Here is a 20,746-nt window from a genome sequence, read left to right on the forward strand (position 1 = left end):
TTAACGATATTTGATGTTCTTCAGCATTTTCCGCTCTGCCATTTTCCCATATTATGAATTTCTCCTTCATAATCGTATAGATTGCTACCGTCCCTGAGGTTATAGTTCTTCTCCTGAGTTTTGTAATTCCTTATGTCGTCATGCATGAAGCGGGAAGCCTTGAAACGTACTGACCCATAGAGAATGTTGGCCGTATGAAATTCTGAGGTTTGTCCTTAGGGATGGTGGGGACAAGGGGTGGGGAGAGGAATGAGAAATGTTTAAATTCTAGATTCTGAGCTTCAAGACTCATAGCCTGCCCTGGAGGCCAAAGCTGTAACTTATCACTGCGATGGATGAATGAATATTCTCCTATGTGCTCTCTGCGAGCAGGAAAGCAGATGGAGAAGCAAAGGTTTTAAATGCCATGTCTGGCTCTACCACCGCCCTTCCCACGTGCAGATTATCATTTTGCAAGCATTCCTCTGTTGTATTGGTAGCATTTAACAACACTCCTTAAAAGACTTGCACGAGTCGAAACGTTTCAAGAATCACCAAGATTTACCACGTTGCTTTTGCATACACACACACAGGGAGCTGGGCATCACTCCGACTGAAGACCATGATGAGAGCCAAGACTCTCTGAGAAACAGAGTGGAGTCAGTGTACTTCACAGACTGGCGTCATGTCAGGGTGCTTCCTGGAAGTACATTCGAGAAGACTCGAAACGTTTTACAGGAGAAAGGACAGTCACCACCCAGGGGCTTCCATCCTAACCTGCTACTACCACTCGCTTCCCGGGATCCCAAGGCTTCAGACACCAACCAGGGGCGTGGGATGGTGGTTCCGTTCCCACCGACTGGCAGGAGCAGGATCACACAAAGCTCATCCCTTTTCAAACCTCGGAACAACGGCTGTTTGTAGCCATTTATTTCAACCACTCGATGTTGTGTTTTAACATTATCCGAAGCGTTTCAGAGCTTGGGATTTCTCTCCTCACTTAGCACATCGGAGAGTGCTATGAAACTTCACAAACAGATGTTCCAAGGAATCTTCTTTTTTTTCCTCCATGAATTCTTTCTCAAGAAGTAGTCCTCTGTTGTGCCTAGCTTCTACCACAGGACTGTGGTTACAGGACAATTAAGAATGTCTGGAATCTGTCCTGTAACTGAACTTTCAAGAGCAGAACAAAATTCCTAGGGGATCCTTTGTAAAAGTACACTGCATTTTCCCTAATATTTCTCCTTTCTTTTTTGCTTGAAAGATCTTTATTACCACGTAGTCCCTAGTCACATGTTATCTCCTGGTAACTGTACCAGCTCTAAGTGAGCTAGCCACTTGTCCAATATTCATGCATCATCTTCTGCACCTCCCGGAATGTCTTCCATCATGAAGGGAGGAAACCTGGTGCTCATGGCTTTCATGAGTCTTCGCCTGCTGACTGATTATCTGATGTTTTATAAATACTGGCTCTTTTTTGCCTAGGAAGCAGCATTTGATTTGGCTTCATGGTGAAATCAATTTTGTGTCATTTGCTGTTTGCTGTCTTCTCTGTGTGTCTTTAATGTTCCTGTGTGCTTGTAGCATATCTGGTATATGGATGGGGTCAAGTGGAAGGAACACAAGTAGGATATTTATTTAGAGGTTTTTTTCCCTTAAATGTAAGATCCAGCATTTTTGACTATTTCCATAGTGCATGGGGACAACGTACACTTAATGATCCCAGAGGGATAAGGAAAATATTGGGCTTGCTCATTTTTTTTTTGGTGGATGATGGAGAATGAGATCCATCTTTTGTAGTGAAGAAAGTAGCCAGTTTTGTTTTTTTTTTAACTATTAGGATTTTGTGATCATTTAGGGCCTTTATATTTTTGGTATATAAAAATTAGTTGTTTGAATACTAAATAGAACATGGTTCTTGTCTGTCATTCATTTTGGTTTTTAAATTTTCTCATTTTTTTTTTTTACAAATGTTATACTGAATCCAAATGACATGAAATCAGGTTTTAAAAATTTCCTTCACAATAATCTGTTTCAATTATAATTGCATTGTTACTGCTGTAGTCCTGGAAAAGCTTAACCATTTTTAATCATAAATTTTTTTAAAAGGTTGTCCTAAAGATCTTTTTAAAAGCCAAAAAAGGAGTATTTATTCTGTTATCCTGTGGAAACTTGAATGTTTATCTTTCCATTAAAGCAAAATTGCATAAAAATATTTTAAAAGAAGAATATGTCCTCCCTATAACTAATTTAACCTTCAGTAATGAATTATGTGGAGTAAAATTACATAAAATTTTCTGACATTTTATGAAGATACCTACAAATAAGCCAGACAGCAAATAAAATATCCGAAAGACAGAGATGAATACTGAGTAATTTTTTGATGGATTATACACACAGGTATCAAATTACTTGATCCCTTACTTCCTAGAAAAGGTTAATGACTCTTTTTGCTTTTACCCTTTTACTTAACTGTTATTTATAAAGATTAAAACTAGGGCTGCATCGAAGGGTGCATATACCTATGTGTCAGTGTGACTGTACAGATTTTCTGATATTATAGGGAGCTCAGCCACAAAATGAATAGTGTCGTTAATCATTATTTTTAAAGTTCATTCAATTCTGTACTGTGTTCCACTAGGGCTATTAGGGCAGAGTGCACCATTCGAAAACCTTTTAACTTAAGTGAAACCAGAAAAAGATTTTAAATATTACCTTTCATAGATATATTATTAAGATGGCCTAAAGCTACACAATTCGTTGAAAATATTAAGAAAAAAGCATTTTAACGTAAAAGATTTTCAGGTTCCTATGTGTACAAATTTCTCTTCCATTTTCATAGAAAGTTATAGTAAGTATGTTTTTGTTTTGTGTTGAATAAAATTTTACACCCAAACTTGTGTGTATTTCAGCGTTCTGAAACTTCAACATTGATTGTTGAATTATGAGCAATAATATGACCAACCACCTATAAAGACTGTTCATTTATGTTCTTTGGTTTTATTAGAATTACTTTTATGTTATTTTACTATATACATGACAGAATTCATTGTTTGGCATCTATTTACTAATGTTTTATTATCAAATGTGAAATGAAATCTTACAGGAATATCTCTTTTTTTCATCTCTTTGGTTTTCAAAGATAATCTGGTCATAAATATACTTAATTAAATCCATTTAGGTATTAGAGCCACTTGAGTTTAAAGCAGGGAATATAATACCTTTTCCTGAAACACCTTGAAAGAGGTTTGTTGAAAGAAGAGAGCCGTGGCATTCATCAAACGCTGACCTCTTCCTGTTACACTTGTGGCCAAACCCTTGCTAATTTAACTTGAAATGCATTAGTGTAACTCACCACTTTCTGTGTGCGTTTCAGGTGTGTGGAGGTCATTGCGAAGGAAGGACAAAACCTGAAAGAGCTGTATCTGGTGTCCTGTAAAATCACAGATTATGGTATGTAACGAGCCATAGCCCTAATTCTCCTCAGGAGTAAGACATTACAAAAGCATCCAAAGGTTCTTTGAAAAGAATCAAGACTGTCTTTATTTATGCTGATTCTGATCATACTGAATTAAAAAAAAAAAAGGCAGGAAATCATAAACTAAGAGCCAGAATTAAGTTAATGTGCACGTCAGTTCATTGCCATGTATCACACACATGCGTGTGCAATGCACACATGTGTATACCATCTCACAGGATTAGAAAGTGTGGCCCAAAGAGCTGTCCAGCGAAAATAAATTCCAGGACAATTAAATGTTTGATATAATTATTTCGATTAAGAAAATGACTACATTGTTGATGTACTTCATCTAATGCCATGTCAAGTGCATTTCTGTTGACATTCCAAATGCCAGACTTGTTAATGCTTTAAATTCTTTGAAGTGTTGAGAACTTTCTTTTTTGTTCAGATTTCTTTATTTTTTTCTCATCAGTTTCTGTATTTAACCTAAATACAGAGTTTTAACTAGATATTTGACTTTATAACAGAGTGAAATGGCTTCCTGTTCTCTTTCCTGATTTTTTGGTTTGTTCATTTAAATTTGAGGATATGTTTTCTACCTTGGGGGAAATTAATAACTCATTATGTTGTTGTAGTTGGCTTTGACATATGCTAGTAAATGACTCCAATCTGAGGACGTCCGTGCTGACCATCTGTCCTGGGGAAGAGAATTGTATTTTATCAGCTACCAGTTACACCACTAGGAAGAAAATTCTACTAAAGCTATAATTTTAAAAAGTTTCTTTAAAAGACTTAAATTAAAAATATTGCTAAGTCATTTTCACAGTTTAGTTTTTGAAGGTGATGCATGTGCCTTATATGGATTTACCCATGTTTTTGCATTTATGGATTTTTTTTTTTTTTTTTACAAATTCTGCCTTCCAAAAGGAGTGTTTTAAAATTCCTGTCTTGCCTTGTTGTTTATCTCGTGGTTTGGCAGTGAGCTACAGTAACTCTCTAAAACCTCCAATATCTCTCTATTGCTAGGCCTGAGAGAATTCTCGCTGTCTGGCACAGGGCATATTGAGACAATATGTGCACATGGAGGTTTGTTAATTAAGGAGTACATTCATTCATTCCAGACTCTATACCAGGTATCCAAAGTCCTTTATCAGCAGTCCCTAACTGCTCCTCCAGTCTTATTGTGTGTTTCTCCCTTTTACATATTCACTGGCAATTGTCAAACTGCTAATAACCAAGAAGTCTGGATTAAATCCCTTAAAATGAACTCTTCTGAGGTTCTGCAGTGGAAAACGTTGCAAAAATTAGACTGTTCAGGAGGCATAGACATACTTTGGCTCTTAACAAAGCTAGTGCCCAGTCTCTATCTGCGAACTTAGCAAGTGCAACGATGTAGAAAAGAGAAGAAAAAAAAAAAGCTTTAAACTTGGGACAGATCTGGGATCAAGTTCTGTCTCTGTTCTGTCTGTCCTTGGCCTTAGGCTGGCTGATGCTCAGTTTCCTCATTGGTAAAATCAGGAATTAATGCGCAGCTCCAGGCTCCCATGTATAGCAAGTAGCACAGTGCACACAAGGGTACTTCTCAAAGTTCGTGGAAAATACTCATTACCTTTTATTTTAATTCCGTTTCTGTGAATTTTTTGAAGTCAACTTGCATTGCTAATACATGTGGTTTTCCCACGGCGTGGAGTTAGAGACATGGTGCTCTGAAAATCCTGCTGTGTGTGTTCCTTTCCTGGGTGGTGGAAGAGGTTTTGTTTTTATTGTGCTTACTGTTGGTGGTGTTTAGTGATATCTCACCGCTCTGCTGTGTTTCAAAATATAAAGATTTTTTTTTTCCTCCGAGCATGGTGAAAATAGGTTAAAACCTTGACAGTCCAGTTTGCGTGGACTCCTATCCACAGAGTACTGAGGCCAAGCACTCAGCCCCAGGCACACACTGGGACTCCTGGAGAGTTTCCAAAGCCCAGTGATGCGTGAGCCTTTCCCAAGACTAATTAAATCAGGCTTTCTAGATGGTGAGGCCTGGCAATGACTTTGTGCAACCTGCCTACCTAATGTAACTTTAGAAAAGTCCAGAACGATGGATGCCGTGTGTTTGAGAGAAATCAGGAGTGAACATTTTGAACACTTCCCCGCCTGCCATGGCAATGAGAAATCCATCATGATTTTTCTCATACCCTGAGCCCTCCAGCTTCTGTCTGTCTCCCCTCTGTTCTGGGCTTTAGCCATTCACAGAGTTCATGGTGAAAGTCGTTGTGCATCTGTTGGTTGATTCTGTTCTCCAAAACGCTGGGGCACAGTTGAGCTGAACACTCCGCTCAGCACATCCTTCTCGCTAGTACCGTGCCGGTGACAGTGTGAGTCATTGCTGTCCACGAGGCAGAAAGAGGATTCTTCATTGCAACCACAGAAGCAGCTTGTTGCTGGAGTAACTGCTCCCTCTCCCTATGTTAATTAAAAATTCTAGGAAGGAAAAACAGGTGCCGGTTTCCCCCTCCTTAACTGGGTAAGCAGAGGTGGGTGTTTGGCCTACCAGTTAAAACGCTGATCGGGACACCCGCTTCCCGTGCCGGAGTGCCTGGTGTGTCCTCGCTCCTTTCCCAATCCCAGTTTCCTGATAATGCAGACCTTGGGAAGCAGGGGTGGCCTTAAGTCACTGGGTCCCTGACATCCATGGGGGAGACGTGGATTGAGCTCCTGACTCAGGGCTTTGGCCTCTGGCTGTTGTAGGAGTTTGGGGTGGGAACCATCAGAGGAAAGCTCTCTCTCTGCCTCTCAGGTAAATAAGCAGATACACATTCTGCAGATTTTTTTTTTTTTTTTGCCTATTGAAATTACTTAGAAATTGTCATATTTGATGTACACCCGCTCCAGGGGGAGTGCATTCTAGAGATCGCCCCATCATCTTGTTCCTGTAGCCTTTCTCCTACTTGAAGCTGGTTGTTCTCTGACCACCTTTTTCTGTGGTGCTGGGCACTCACCTGTCTCTGGTACAGTATGCTAAGCTGGTTGCAGATCCTTCTGCAAGGATACATTGATTAAGAAACAGAAGCTCAACTGGCCTATCGTCTGTCATTTTCGTCCAGATTCTCACAGGTGTCCAATGTGGGGTGTTAGAGCTCTCAGAAACACCTGGCCCAGCTGTCATGCAGCTCTGTTCGTTTTTAAGTGTTGTATAATATGGTTGTCATGAAGAAAACTCGCAGGCTAATAGGTTTCTAACTCCCCAAATTGAACATACATCTTTATGGCAAAGGATAGCAATTATAAACAAATCAATAATTCAGGAATAACTAAATGGAGAATACAGTCCTGGGAAATTGCTCCCTGAAGAGAAATCTAATATTGTTACTCTTCTAGCACTGAACACATGTATGTTAAGGCAGTATTGTTGGGGGGAAAAAAAATTCAAACTCGCGAGTCTGAGAATGGGGCCTGTTGTACATGATCTGTATACTCAGCCTCCTGGTTTCTTCCTTCTGTTAAAACATGATAATTGCAGCACAGAAGGAAGTCAAGATGAATCAAGCACCCAAGCAGGGCCTAGTGGCATGGTGGCCACTCCCTGACTGACAGCGCTTCCAATAACAGATTCTCTCTCTCTCCCTCCCCCTCCCCCCCCAAGGGGGGGAAAAAAAAACAAACAGCCAAGTGTAGCTTTCCTGTTTATGGAAATCTCTGTTTAAGCAGTTGGGCCTCTGTTAGTCTGTACCTGCTTGGTGGACTTCCAGACCCAACCTGCCTAAACCAGGTTTTTATCCCCAGGGATAAAGACACAGCAGTCTGCAGCCTTTGGTGTGCCCCCCCACCCCCATCTGAGGTTGCTCCCATTGCTTTCGTTTTCTCTTTGGTTGGTTTTCTGTGTGCGCCTTTTACGCTTTTCTTGACTTCTAGAACAATTTGTCAGCTAACACTTTCCCACCTTCCGTTTTTGCTCCTTCGAACACTTTTCTTGTGAAGTCTTCTTCCGAAAAGTGTGTCCCTGGGCTCAAGAGGAAGCCAAGAGCAGAAATCAGCCTGCATCGTTCAGGTCTGTGGAGGTCAGCACGGTGGAGGGATGGACGGATAAAGCTCTTGTCTCCATTAGTGGCACCAAGGTGAATTTTACTTGTGTGGCCTCTGTGTCGCTGGGCAGCTATAAAAGGACCCAGGTTGCTTCTGCGTTGTTATCTCATTGCTTTCCACTTCAGCACTCCTGAGGGCTCTTAGAAATACACTCTGGAGAGAACTTTGTTTCCCTTCTCAAGTTGTCAAATAACCTTGAATGAGATAGAAGGTAAACACTCCGCTGCTGACATTGCCCCCCAGGGACCTACAAGGTCGCTGACTACACAAGGACTGGCTCAGCACCACTCCACGTGCTCCTCTGTCCCTTCCCTGGGCCCGTGGGCTATCTGGAGCCTACCAGGGTTCTTGATCACAGTTCTTTGCCTGATACAGGATTGAAAACACAACTGCAAAAGGCCTCCCCTCGTCAAGGGGATCATGGTTATCATCAGTGATGTCATTTCATTTTGCTGTCCATGTGACAGACATGGTATATATTCATGTTGTCAAAGAATATTGGTGCAGGAGCCCATGTTGTGGTGCAGTGGGTTAGGCCACCACCTGGGATACCCACATGCCTTTGGAGTGCCAAGTTCAAGTCTCAGCTGCCCTGCTTTCAATCTAGCTTCCTGCTAATGCACCTGGGAAAAGCAGTGGAAGATGACCCAAGTACTTGGGTCTCTGCTACCCACGTGAGAGACCCAGTCAGAGTTCTAGGCTCCTAGCATTTTGGGAGTGAACCAGCTGATAGTAGATCGATCTCTCTCTCTCTCTCCTTCCCTTTCAAAAAAATTGACTCAAGCACCTGTTATGTGTTGGACCCTGTGCTACATACAGGGGATGTGTGGTTTCCACATTCCTGGAGCTTTTGCTTTGGTGGAATCCAGTAGACAGGACGACCCTACTCATTAAAAACACAAACAAACAAAACCCAGTCCTGTGTCTCCTTCCTGCAGACAACAATAAGGATGACAGGCAGTGTTCAGGTCACATTAATCTTCCCTTTGGTGTAGCCCATGCCTCTCCCAGCCTTATTGACCTCCTAATGCTGTTGAAAGATTAATAGGCTGTACCTTCTCTTCCTCTTGGGATACTTTAGCTGGTCCCTAACCCAGACTAGGTTCTGAGATACATTATCAAAGTAAGCGCACTTAAGAAACAAAGGAAATCTCAGTACGTATTCTGGTTTACACCAGTTTTGAGAGTGATTCTCTTTTCTTGCCAAACCAACCCTGATAAATTATTCAAGAAAAAAAAAATCCTTGACCAAAAATGTTTTTTTGCTCTTTATTGTATCATCTTCCTTTTCATATTATTAGCTATGTATACATAAAATGATGTTCCTTTTAAAATGAAATTCCTGGTTTTCCCTTCTTAGGCTTTGTTTCATTTTCAAATTGTATTTCAAGCTGCTCCAGAATTGCTGGGTAAGATTCAACTCCTTTTGTCAGCGGGAATACCTCTAATAGTTAGAAAGTGACAGAGAAGAACTTGAGAAAATACATTTGCAAGTCAAAGAGGATGTCTTATTGTTTACTGTTGATTATTCAGGCTTGCTCTCCACTCTTTTATTTAAATATAGATAGCTTTTATTGTTTCTTACAAAACAGTACTAAATTGCAAAATCTTCTATTGTTGCAAATTTGCCTTGTTTATATGTCCGCCTTAAAGTTACTCTCTCTACTTCTCATTCCTTCTTTTATTGGCGTTCCCCACTACTTGATCTATATTACTGATATTGTGCTTAGCAGGTATTAAATGTTCTTTTTGTGTGTCTTCTCTGTGATGGATGCAGTTTTTCACGAAAAATTGGGTTTCGTTATAAGCTTTTAAAAATAACTTTCTTTGCTCAACAGCAGAGAAATTGTTGACTGTTTCCCCCGGTTTTCTAAGTCATCCCAAGACTGAAGGTACAGAACCTTGAAACAAAAGACTGAACAATGACGATGTTTGTCGCCGTGTCTGGCCATAATAGACTAACATGTCAGATCTATAGAGAAGGACTTTTGAAAACATTTCTCCAAAAAGATGACTGCCATAACCAGTTCAATGATTAACTGCTCAAATATTTAAGCACTTTTTAAATTAAGAAACATTCTAACATACATTTAAAGGACAAGTGGACCTGTTTCTGTATGCCTACCCCTCACCTTCCCTCTACCTTCAATTACACCCATGTTTTCTTTCAAATTAACTTTGTGTAGCTAAATTGTACAGATCCAGTTTAATTTCGCTAGTAACTGAAATATTAACTTTGAACTTGCCTTTCCTCTGTTACTTTGAGCATTTCTGCATTAGCTGCTTTCTCACACTCCTTTGGGGAAGGAGTTTTCTATTCTAGATGCCAAAAATTTGCCTCAAAGCACACCAAAAAAAGTCATTGTTCAAGAGTTAATCTTTAATCTGCAATGCGTAGTACTGTTGCGCATGCAGGCTATACATTTGTTTTCCTTGTACTGTGCAGTAGTATAAATAGAATTTTTATTGATCGTTATCAGTATTCTAACAGCGATAGGTAGCTCTAAATGAAGGCGGAATGAACACGATAATTGCCGTCATGGTAGATTTCCAATATCCTGTATAAGGAATGACCTCCTAATGTTTAAAGAGCTATTCAGGCAGCAGTAATCCCTTGGGGAAGATGTCGAAAGATGGAAGCACTGGAGAGGAAAGTGATCTGTATGATCTTTAAATTCCTTTCTAATCCTGGAGTTTCTCCTGGGCTGGGTTTAGTTTTTTGTTTCATTCAGCAAATCCTTACTGTATGTGTGCATTCTGCTGACTGGGTGCTGTGGAGTGTAGTGGTGGGTGAGAAGCACATACCCTCGGGTTGAGAAGTAGGACATACTTCATGGGAACTTTTCTAACATATCAACCAACACGATCATATTATATTAAAAAAAACTAGCACTGGGAGACAGAAGGGTTCGGGCGAGAGCCCACTGCCATCGTAGACTGCGGTAAATGGGGAAGGATTGGTGCAAGAGGGGAAGAGGGAGGATTGGAGGAGAAGGAAGGGCATTTGAGGTAGTTCAGTCCTAGGAAAGGCTCAGAGCAAGAACAGGTGTCTGAATGGATGAGCTTGTGTGCCTTGGTGAATCTAAAGAAAGAACAGAAATCAGCCAAAGTGATTACGTGCGCACACGGGTAAATTTTGTAGAAACCTTATGAAAATATTCTCGTTGAAAATTCAGGGTAAGTTCCAACTTTTGTCGCAACTTTTCCTGTCTTATTCATCATTCCCATGGCAACAACTTCACTTAACATATATTATATAAAAGGAAGCATTACTTTGGATTAAAACTACTAGTCAAATATCCAGTTCAATGAGAAATACATAAAATGTAAACTTTCATAACAATAATAATGATGATGATAGAATAGCTAAAATTTAGGGGATTTTTTTCTGTAGATGTTATCTAAATCCTTTAACATTACACTTTAAATAGGTGCTGTTCATATTTAAACTTACAGATGTAGAAATTGAGGCAAGAAAAGGCTCAGGTACAGAGTGTGGAATCAATAATTAGTCAGTAGGGGCCAGCGCTGTGGCATGTGAAGCTGCCACCTGCAGTGCCGGCTTCCCATATGGGCACCAGTTCAAGACCCGGCTGCTCCACTTCCAATCCAGCGCTCTGCTATGGCCTGGGAAAGCAGTGGAGGATGCTCCTGGCTTTTGATTGGCGCAGCTCCGGCCATTGAGGCCAACTGGGGGATGAACCAGTGGATGGAAGACCTCTCTCTCTCTCTCTCTCCCTTTCTCTCTCTCTGTCTCTGCCTTTCTGTGGCTCTGCCTTTCAAATAAATAAATAATATCTTAAAAAAAATTAAGTCAGTCTGTGGCATAATCATTCACTGGTCAGTGATGTGCTTAGAAGTATTTATTACTAGAAAGGTTTGTTGGATAGTTACAGTTGTCAGAGCTTAAAACTATAACTAAATCCCAGGCTACCATGTTTCTCTATCTGTGTTTTAACCCCCCCCCAAAAAAAAAAAAGTCACAAAGCAGCTGTCTCATGAGATCTAAGTATATTATTCTAGGACTTAATAGGTTTAATATGCTTACTCATATTACTGAAACTTTGCTATGCTGACATCAAATATAAATTGCATACTATGATTAAATACTCCCTAGCTGAAACATGGAGACTGTTGTTGATATTCAATATATATTGATACATTCAACAAAAATTTTCTTAACAATTTTAAAAACATGTGTAATTATTCATGAGTTAAAATTTTTCTTGCATTCTATTTTTAAATTAGTACAACAAACTTACAAAAGAAGCATAAGAACTATTTCTTCATTTTATTTATTTTTTTTAAGATTTTATTTATTTATTTGAGAGGTAGAGTTGCAGAGAGAGAGAGAAAGAGAGAGGGAGACAGAAAGGTCTTCACTCTGATGGTTCACTCCCCAAATGGCCAAACAGCCGGAGCTGGGCAGATCCAAAGCCAGAAGGCAGGAGTTTCTTCCTGGTCTTCCAGAGCGGTACAGGGGCCCGAGGACTGGGGCCATCTTCTACTGCTTTCCCAGGCCACCAGCAGGGAGCTGGATCAGAAGAGGAGCAGCAGGGACTCGAGCCAGAATCCTTATGGGATGCCAGCACTGTAGGCGGAGGCTTAAGAACAATTTCTTCTTTAAGATGAAGAAGTTGAGCCCAGACAGGATTTAGTTAATTAGCAAAACTAGAACTAGAATTTCCTCATTGTAGATGTCTTCTCAAATTCCTGTGCTTCTCTTGTAGAAATTATTTCTCTTAGCCAGCGCCGTGGCTCAACAGGCTAATCCTCCTCCTAGCGGCGCCGGCCCACTAGGTTCTAGTCCCAGTCAGGGCGCCGGATTCTGTCCCAGTTGCCCCTCTTCCAGGCCAGCTCTCTGCTGTGGCCCGGGAGTGCAGTGGAGGGCCCAAGTGCTTGGGCCCTGCACCCGCATGGGAGACCAGGAGAAGCACCTGGCTCCTGCCTTCGGAACAGCGCAGTGCACCGGCCGCAGCGTGCCAGCCGCGGCGGCCATTGGAGGGTGAACCAACGGCAAAAGGGAGACCTTTCTCTCTGTCTCTCTCTCTCACTATCCACTCTGCCTGTCAAAAAGTAAAAAAAAAAAAAAAAAAGAAATTATTTCTCTTTACTTAGTATAGAGTTGGTCTTCTGTATATAAAGTTAATTAAAAATGAATCTTAATGAAGAATAGGGTGGGACAGGGAGTAGGAGGTGGGATGGGAGTAGGGGTGGGACGTTGGGTATGGGGGGAAGAACCACTATATTCCTAAAGCTGTACCTATGAAATTTGCATTCATTAAATAAAAGCTTTAAAAAAATAAAACAACATGAAAGCAAAGTAAAAAAAAGGAATTATTTCTTCATTTAAATAGTTATTTTAAAACAATTTTAGACAACATTAAATGAGTTAATTTGATAGCAGTTTTTTTTTTTTTTTTTTTAAATTACGGGTAGTTCTTGAGGCACATAATTGTACCAGTCTCAAGAACATAAGCACTTGTTCTCAAATTCCTTTAAACATGAACTGGAAGCTCTCAGGTCACAGGATTATCATCTTCCTCAGTTCTCCATTAATTCTTTTCTCTTGGGAATACCTCTCCTGGAAGGTTCTCTGAGAAGTCAGAACTGAGTTCCTCCAAGGTGGGCCTTGCGCTCTGCCCACTGCGTTCTCTTAGGCGTGGGTGCCCCTTATCTGAGATGTCATGGAAAACCCAAGAACTGCAGCCCTTCCTTGTGAAGAGGCAAACCACATCTCCTCTACTTACTAGTACTTTTTTGTGTTTTTTTCAGATAATGTTTGACTGCATCTACTTCAGTATTTACCAGTTAGTCTGCTTAAGACATTTGACATCTGATGTATTTGGAAGAAAAACAAAAACAAAACAAACATCTGCTGAGTTTCCCAAAGTAGGAAGCGATGGTAACACTCAGCGCACAGTCAGGATTAAACACTAACATGCTGATTTTATTGCACACCTGTCGTCTTTGATTAGACTCCTGCCCTTATGCTCATTGAGGAGAGCGAAACTTCTCAGGCAGGTCTTTCCCTTTTCACACATCAGCTGGGCTTTCCTATATAAACAGCAACTTTTATTTTTCAACTTTTAGTTACCCTGGTTCAGTTCATATCGGAAAGTTAAGAATAATACGTGTGGGCCAGCGCCGCGGCTCAATAGGCTAATCCTCCACCTGCGGCGCCGGCACCCCGGGTTCTAGTCCCGGTCGGGGCGCCGGATTCTATCCCGGTGGCTCCTCTTCCAGGCCAGCTCTCTGCCGTGGCCCGGGAGTGCAGTGGAGGATGGCCCAAGTGCTGGGGCCCTGCACCCGCATGGGAGACCAGGAGAAGCACCTGGCTCCTGGCTTCGGATCAGCGCAGTGCGCTGGCCGCAGCGGCCATTGGAGGGTGAACCAATGGTAAAGGAAGACCTTTCTTTCTGTCTCTCTCTCTCTCTCTCACTGTCCACTCTGCCTGTCAAAAATTAAAAAAAAAAAAAAAGAATAGTACATGGGCCGGCACCGTGGCAGGTTCTAGTCCCGGTTGGGGCGCCGGGTACTAGTCTCGGTTGCTCCTCTTCCAGGCCAGCTCTCTGCTGTGGCCCGGGAGGGCAGTGGAGGATGGCCCAAGTCCTTGGGCCCTGCACCCGCATGGGAGACCAGGAGAAACACCTGGCTCCTGGCTTCGGATCAGTGCAGCACGCCGGCTGTAGTGGCCATCTGGTGGGGGTGAACCAACGGAAGGAAGACCTTTCTCTCTGTCTCTCTCTCTCTCTCTCACTGACTAACTCTGCCTGTCCAAAAAAAAAAAAAAAGAATAATACGTGATCGCTTTCCTTTATTTGCCAGTTTTCGAAATTTTGAGCGGGATACATCAGCCTTCAAAAGTGACCAATGTGGGCCGGCGCCACTGCTCACTAATCCTCCACCTGTGGTGCTGGCACCCCGGGTTCTAGTCCCGATTGGGGCACCAAATTCTGTCCTCGGTTGCTCCTCTTCCAGTCCAGCTCTCTGCTGTGACCTGGGAGGGCAGTGGAGGATGGCCCAAGTGCTTGAGCCCTGCACCCGCATGGGAGACCAGGAGAAGCACCTGCCTCCAGGCTTCAGATCAGCGCAGTGTGCCAGCCCTGGTGGCCATTTGGGGGGTGAACCAACGGAAGGGAGACCTTTCTCTCTGTCTCTCTCTCTCTCTCACTCTGCCTGTCAAGAAAAAAAAAATGACCCATGCGGACGTGGGATTGTTTGGTTATCATTTTAAACTCAGCAGTGCATTGCAGTTATTTTTTCTTGCTGACACTCACCTTGCCCCATGTTTGATAGTGGGAACTTCTTCAAGTTGGTTCCTGTGTCCTTTTTGACATATGTCAGTCTACCAGGTTCATCTTGTGTGCTTCATGGTAGATATGAGCTCATCCATTTTCCCAAAGACCTCTGGTTCCTTTGAATAAATTTTTCTTTTACTTATTTATTTAAAAGACAGAGTGACAGAGAGAAAGGATCTTCTATATGCTGGTTCACTCTCCAAATGGCCCCAACAGCCACGGCTGGGCCCAATTGAAGCCAGAAGTCAAGAACTCCATCCAGGTCTTCTGCTGCCTTCCAAGGGGCATTAGCAGGAAGCCAGATCAGAAGTGGAGTAATAAGGACTAAAATCAGTGCTCCAATATAGAAGCCTGCTTTACCCACTGTGCCACAACACCAGCCCCAGCTATGAGGGAATTGTTCTAATTCTGTGTTATAATCTGAATCTATGACTGAATATTTAATCTGCACATATGACTATTTTCTGTAGCTTACTCCTTTAGCTTAAAACCTATTATATTCCTCACACAGACCCAGCCCTGACAGCTCAGCTGTTATGGATTTGAAAACATTCAAAGATTCTGGTTTTGGACAAGTTAGGGGAGGGTCTTGGGAAGCAGAGGCAGTTTTAGGTTTTAGCTACTCCATCGACTTCCTAGGAATTACCTGCTGATTTTGCGAGTCTCCAACTTTCTGCATTTGTTTTAAGCAATGTTGAAATTGGAAGTTGTGGAGCTAGGCATTTGAAATAAGTAGAAAAATATTCCAGTTGTATGATCTTAGTATCTTTTTCATTCAGGTGCTTTCTAACTTCTTTGGCCTACAGCAAAAATATATTCTGCAGTGAAAGTTCTTGCTGGACCCTCACCAAATTGATTTCCTCACTGACTAGAGCAGAACACTGCTGTGACTAAGCTTCTCCCTCGGTGTAGAGATTGGAGTGAGATTGGTCAGTGAGTGGCCAGCCCAAGGGTAGAAAGCCGGTGGATCTCTAAGGTGGAAGGCACTATGTTTGTCAAACCTCATATGTGGATCTCAGTAGCTACCAAATTGGAGGTTAAGATTCTTTCCATTTCATTTCTTTGGGTGTGAGAAAACCAGATACCCTTGATGACTTCACCATAGGGTAGATGTTAAATGAAACTTTCTCTTAAGGTAAAAAGGCTGTTTGGTTCATTCAATTTCCTAATTAAGTAAATCAAGCTTGCTTGCAACTTAAATATTAAACAGTTCATTTTAACCCTTATCCTGACTCATTCCCTTGGGTGTAAGACTTAGTCACCTAGAATTTATCTGTCAAGCGTGTTTCTTTTCTTGGGTTTATCTGCATGACATTAAATAAATAGCTTGAACTTTTCAACTTTTCAAGCAATTGCGTTGAGTTGACGTGGCTGATCCAGCCCCTGTGCCTCTGTGAGCAGTGTGGGGCAGAAACCTGCATGTGTCTTGGCTTCCACTGAAAATGACTGAGTACGAGCACAGAAGAGGAGATTTAAAAACCTCAAAATAAGGAATAAACAAAAGAAAATTCACTCCATCTTCAGGAAATTGTGGTACCTATATATATGCACAAAATAGAATATATATATATATATAGTATATATACACACACATTTTTATGGTTTTTTTGTAAAATGAACTTTGTTCATACAGATAAAATATGCAATTTTCTTAACAAGATAATTTCATAAGATAAATAATTCTTTATAACAGGAAAAAATATTGTATAGAAAACCAGCTAAGTACTGGTTTGTAATTGACACATGTGTATTTTTAATATTTTCTTTCTTTAAATTTTCCATTTTTTTCTCCTTCCTACTGTCTCTTTCCTCTCATATGGCTCTAGGGCCTTCTCCAAGAAAGCAGTTTTGCTTGATTTTATTTCCCCTCATAAAGGACTCTTCTACCATTAGATTATAAATCACAGTAGTACCTCAATGGACTTCAGCGCTTTGCTCGCCTCTGTGTTTGTAAATACCTCTGAAGTCGGCCTCAGGAACTGGGATCTGGAGGCTTGACGTCTGGAGATATTTTTCTGATGTTCCAGAACCAACATGCGTCGGGGGGACAATCCACAACCAAGCCACTGTCATCCAGAGTGACATTTCCCGAGCATGCTTGAGGAAAGCATGCTTGAAGTTTTAAATTATTTCTGCCCTGTAATAACTAATCACGCTTTAACCAAATAAGAAACACATATACATGTATTATAGTAGTATATACGTATTATTCATGTGCATACACGTGTGTATCAATAATAAATAAGATCAAGTTTCAAGTCTTGAACAGCAGTAAAGGACTTAAAATTTCAGCTCTACGAAATAAATGAAGTTTGAAATTCAATCAGTACTATTTTATGTTGAGGCAAATGTACTTAGCTTTTTTTGAGACTCAAACCGTCTGTTCTGGTTTACATAACAAACTGGGTGAGATCCTCTAAAGCATTCGTCTTCAACTTTGCCATTAGAACACACCTTGCAGTCAAGGTTTGCAAACCATTTATGTCCTAAAAACTTATAAAGCAGAACAGATTCTGTGATATGTTGTTTTTTTTTAACTCGACTGGATTCTTGTAAAATTTTAAGTGACTGAGAGGGGTGAGCTTATCAAGCCTACTGAAAGTTGCATATAATTTGTGGCTTCTTTGTTGTCACAGTTTTGCATATGTTGCAACTTCCCAGTGTAAATAATTATTAATCACTGACAAGCCTGTAAAATATGTTATTATGAGTCCAGTCCCCTGTTTTCCAGAGGCATAATGCTGCCCAAATTTCTATCACGTAGTTTTACTTTCATTCTATTTTGGAGCAAGATCAAATCCAGGGAAGGCACACCGATAGGTGCTTCCCATGTTAGTGTGATCTGTCGTGTCCATCATTCTGTGGGTGACACATGCTCTGGAGATGGGGAACCTTGAAGACAGATCACTCAGCAGCACAAACCCGAAGAGAAATTCTCCCACCACCACACACATAAACTCTGTGGAAAAGTGCAGCCTTGCAGAATTTATGCTGCTTTTCTCATGGAGCTCATACTTCGTCTTTTTGGCTAGATACACTGTTGATTTGAAATCTATTCTGTTTTCTCAGATTTATGAAAAAATACAAAATATATAAATATAAGTCTTAAATTTTTATTCAGGAAAGTAGTTTTTATTTTAATAGCCCAGATACCATATACTTTCAAATTAGTTGTTTTAAGATACAGCATTTAAATTGGAAATCTACTATATAATTTCTCAAGGTTTCCTCATACATGGCAAGGCTCTTTAAAATATTTTTCACATGCAGTGGGCTCTACAAATATTTAGTTCTCTCTTTTTTTTTCTCAATGTTAGGAAACTGCTGAAAATTGCTGAATTAGACTCTGGAGCTGTGCAGTATATTTTTGGACTATTACAAATCTATCTGAATCTACAACCTGCTAGCAAGAATCGAATCTCTTCTAGCTCGCGGCTGTAATGTATGACTTGTGTGGACTCAAGTCTTTCTCACGAATGTGTTTAGTGTTTTCTGAACTGAGCTTCTGTTCTGTGCCAAGCAGGTTTCTCACTGTGCGTGTTCAGTCCACTGATTGACTGAGAGCCAAATTACTCTCACTGACACAAACTCAGTTCCCAACTACTGCAAAAAAGATGGGCTCCGGGGCAAAGATTGGACTTCCCTAACAAAGCTCACTGTCTGCTGGTTGTAACACGTACACAGTGAATGAAAATTCAGTGACCTATATTCTTCCATTTAAATCCTTAAAAATTTAAATTAAAACTCTGTCAACAGTAATTCTAACCATACTGAGGCAAAAAGAGCGTTGCCTGCAATCTGGCGGCACTAAATGTAATTCATAACTATCAAAAATCCGTTTTCTCTGCATAACTTTTAAGAATGCTCCTGATGTCTTGGAAATTCCATGCAATTTTCTTTAAAAGTTGGTTTGGAATGCCACTGTGCATCTTGAAGCCCACATACAGTGAGTTAAATTACAGCAATAGCATATTTCTCAAGCACCATATAGTTGCAAATCCTTTATCCTGAAGTACATAGTAAAGGATTTTCTCCTTGAACAGTGAAGAAAGTTGAACTTTGGGGGTGGTTTCAATTTAACACATGATGTGCTGCACACTTAAAGCTCTGTTTTGCCTTTCCTACTCTTCTCTATTCATCTCTGCTTTCCATAAAAAGTATCCACTATGTCATACTGATTATAAAACTGGATGATCCGTATTATCGCTATGTCCAGAGCATCACTTGCCTGCACTGGCTTGTGGGAGTATGTCCCTCTGCAGTGGGTTAGTTTGGGTGCGGAATTGAAGGCTGTTTATTCTCACCCTTGTCATTTTATTCTTCATAATCACTGCTGCTCCTACTTGACTCAGCAAATGCGTCCACCGTTCACCTTGTTACCCAAGGCTTAGCTGTCTTTGATGTCCTGTCTCTCATCATATCCATTAACAAACCAGGCCAACTCTACCCTCAAAATATATTTCAAATAGAGCCAGATCCACTGATAACTGGGCCAGCCACTTAACTGGATTTCCTCTTTGTCTTCTTTCTACCTTACAGTCCACTTAACACAGAACAGCTACAGGGAACATTCTAGAATATTTTTGAATTAATGCCTAATTTAAAATGTTACTTAAATTAATTTTTAATGACTTTATCAAAATGTTGTTTATCCTGGGTTACTTATAGAACTAAAACAAAAATAAATATTAAAAATTAAACACATAGGTGCCTTGGGTACCATGGGTTCTTGTTGGGTTCACATAACAGCTAGACATTTAGCCATCACAGGTCATGGTTGGCACAGTGTACTCAAAGAGATGAAGAGCAGGAGCCTCAGCCAGGGTCAGCTGGCCCACTTCCAGAACATTCAGCAGTCACAGAGACCAGTCCTTGCATCCACTAAGTGAAGGCTCAGGTGTAAGGAGATGAGTGTGGGTGTAGGCATCACCCTGGAGGTGACACCTCAAATCCCCAGGAGCTGCACTGTCTCTCATTGGGCACCTCTTCCAGCATCCACCGGAAGTTCTAAGTCCAATCACAAGAATCTAGAGCCATTGCATCCCCATTAGAAATTTATTTTTAGGCCGGCGCCGCGGCTCAATAGGCTAATCCTCCGCCTTGCGGCGCCGGCACACTGGGTTCTAGTCCCGGTTGGGGCACCGATCCTGTCCCGGTTGCCCCTCTTCCAGGCCAGCTCTCTGCTATGGCCAGGGAGTGCAGTGGAGGATGGTCCAAGTCCTTGGGTCCTGCACCCCATGGGAGACCAGGAGAAGCACCTGGCTCCTGCCATCAGATCAGCGCGGTGCGCCGGCCGCAGCGCGCCTACCGTGGCGGCCATTGGAGGGTGAACCAATGGCAAAAAGGAAGACCTTTCTCTCTGTCTCTCTCTCTCACTGTCCACTCTGCCTGTCAAAAAAAAAAAAAAAGAAAAGAAATTTATTTTTAGTTCTCCCGAACCAGACATGCTGTCTACTGCCTGGGGTCGTTATTGTATGATAAGCGTCAGCGCCTAATAAGGTGGCAGAATTACCAGAGGAACAGATCTGGGAAGTTAACCAAAAATCAGATTCGCGTTCAGAAAGGGAAAACGGTTTATTGGCTGTTTACATGCCGCAGGGATTTTTAAGCCAGCCTCATATTTGACCTTAAATGTTAAAGTGATTCTGTATTTATTACATGGCAGGTATTTAACCACCAGCCACACTGTATTTCTTACTCCCCCTTCCCAGTACTTTTATTTTTTTTAAAGAAATAAGAAATTATCCTGCAAAAGTTGAACCAAGGAGGTAGGCCATGTGGCAGGAGGGCACTGCTGTCTCCGAACCCCTCTCCAGCTTCTGGTCCAAGAAGGACTAGCTGGCCCTGGTCTCACCTGCAACTCTGGTATCTCACACACGATCCAGACGTCTCCAGGGAAACAAGCACCTTTAGCTTCCCATTGTATTTTCTATGAGGG

The 20,746-nt window shown here is 41.4% G+C and overlaps 1 protein-coding gene across 1 annotated transcript in view; it reads left to right on the forward strand.

Annotated features, from left to right (window-relative positions):
* The window catches only part of FBXL17 (F-box and leucine rich repeat protein 17), a 553,738-nt gene that overhangs the window by 368,478 nt on the left and 164,514 nt on the right, over nt 1–20,746 (forward strand). Inside the window, exon 7 of the mRNA XM_062212315.1 lies at nt 3,356–3,432. Within this exon, the coding sequence (XP_062068299.1) occupies nt 3,356–3,432 (77 nt within the window). The remainder of the gene's footprint in view (nt 1–3,355; nt 3,433–20,746) is intronic.

Source organism: Lepus europaeus, chromosome 15 (genome assembly GCF_033115175.1).
Source record: "Lepus europaeus isolate LE1 chromosome 15, mLepTim1.pri, whole genome shotgun sequence".
Classification (NCBI taxonomy): domain Eukaryota; kingdom Metazoa; phylum Chordata; class Mammalia; order Lagomorpha; family Leporidae; genus Lepus; species Lepus europaeus.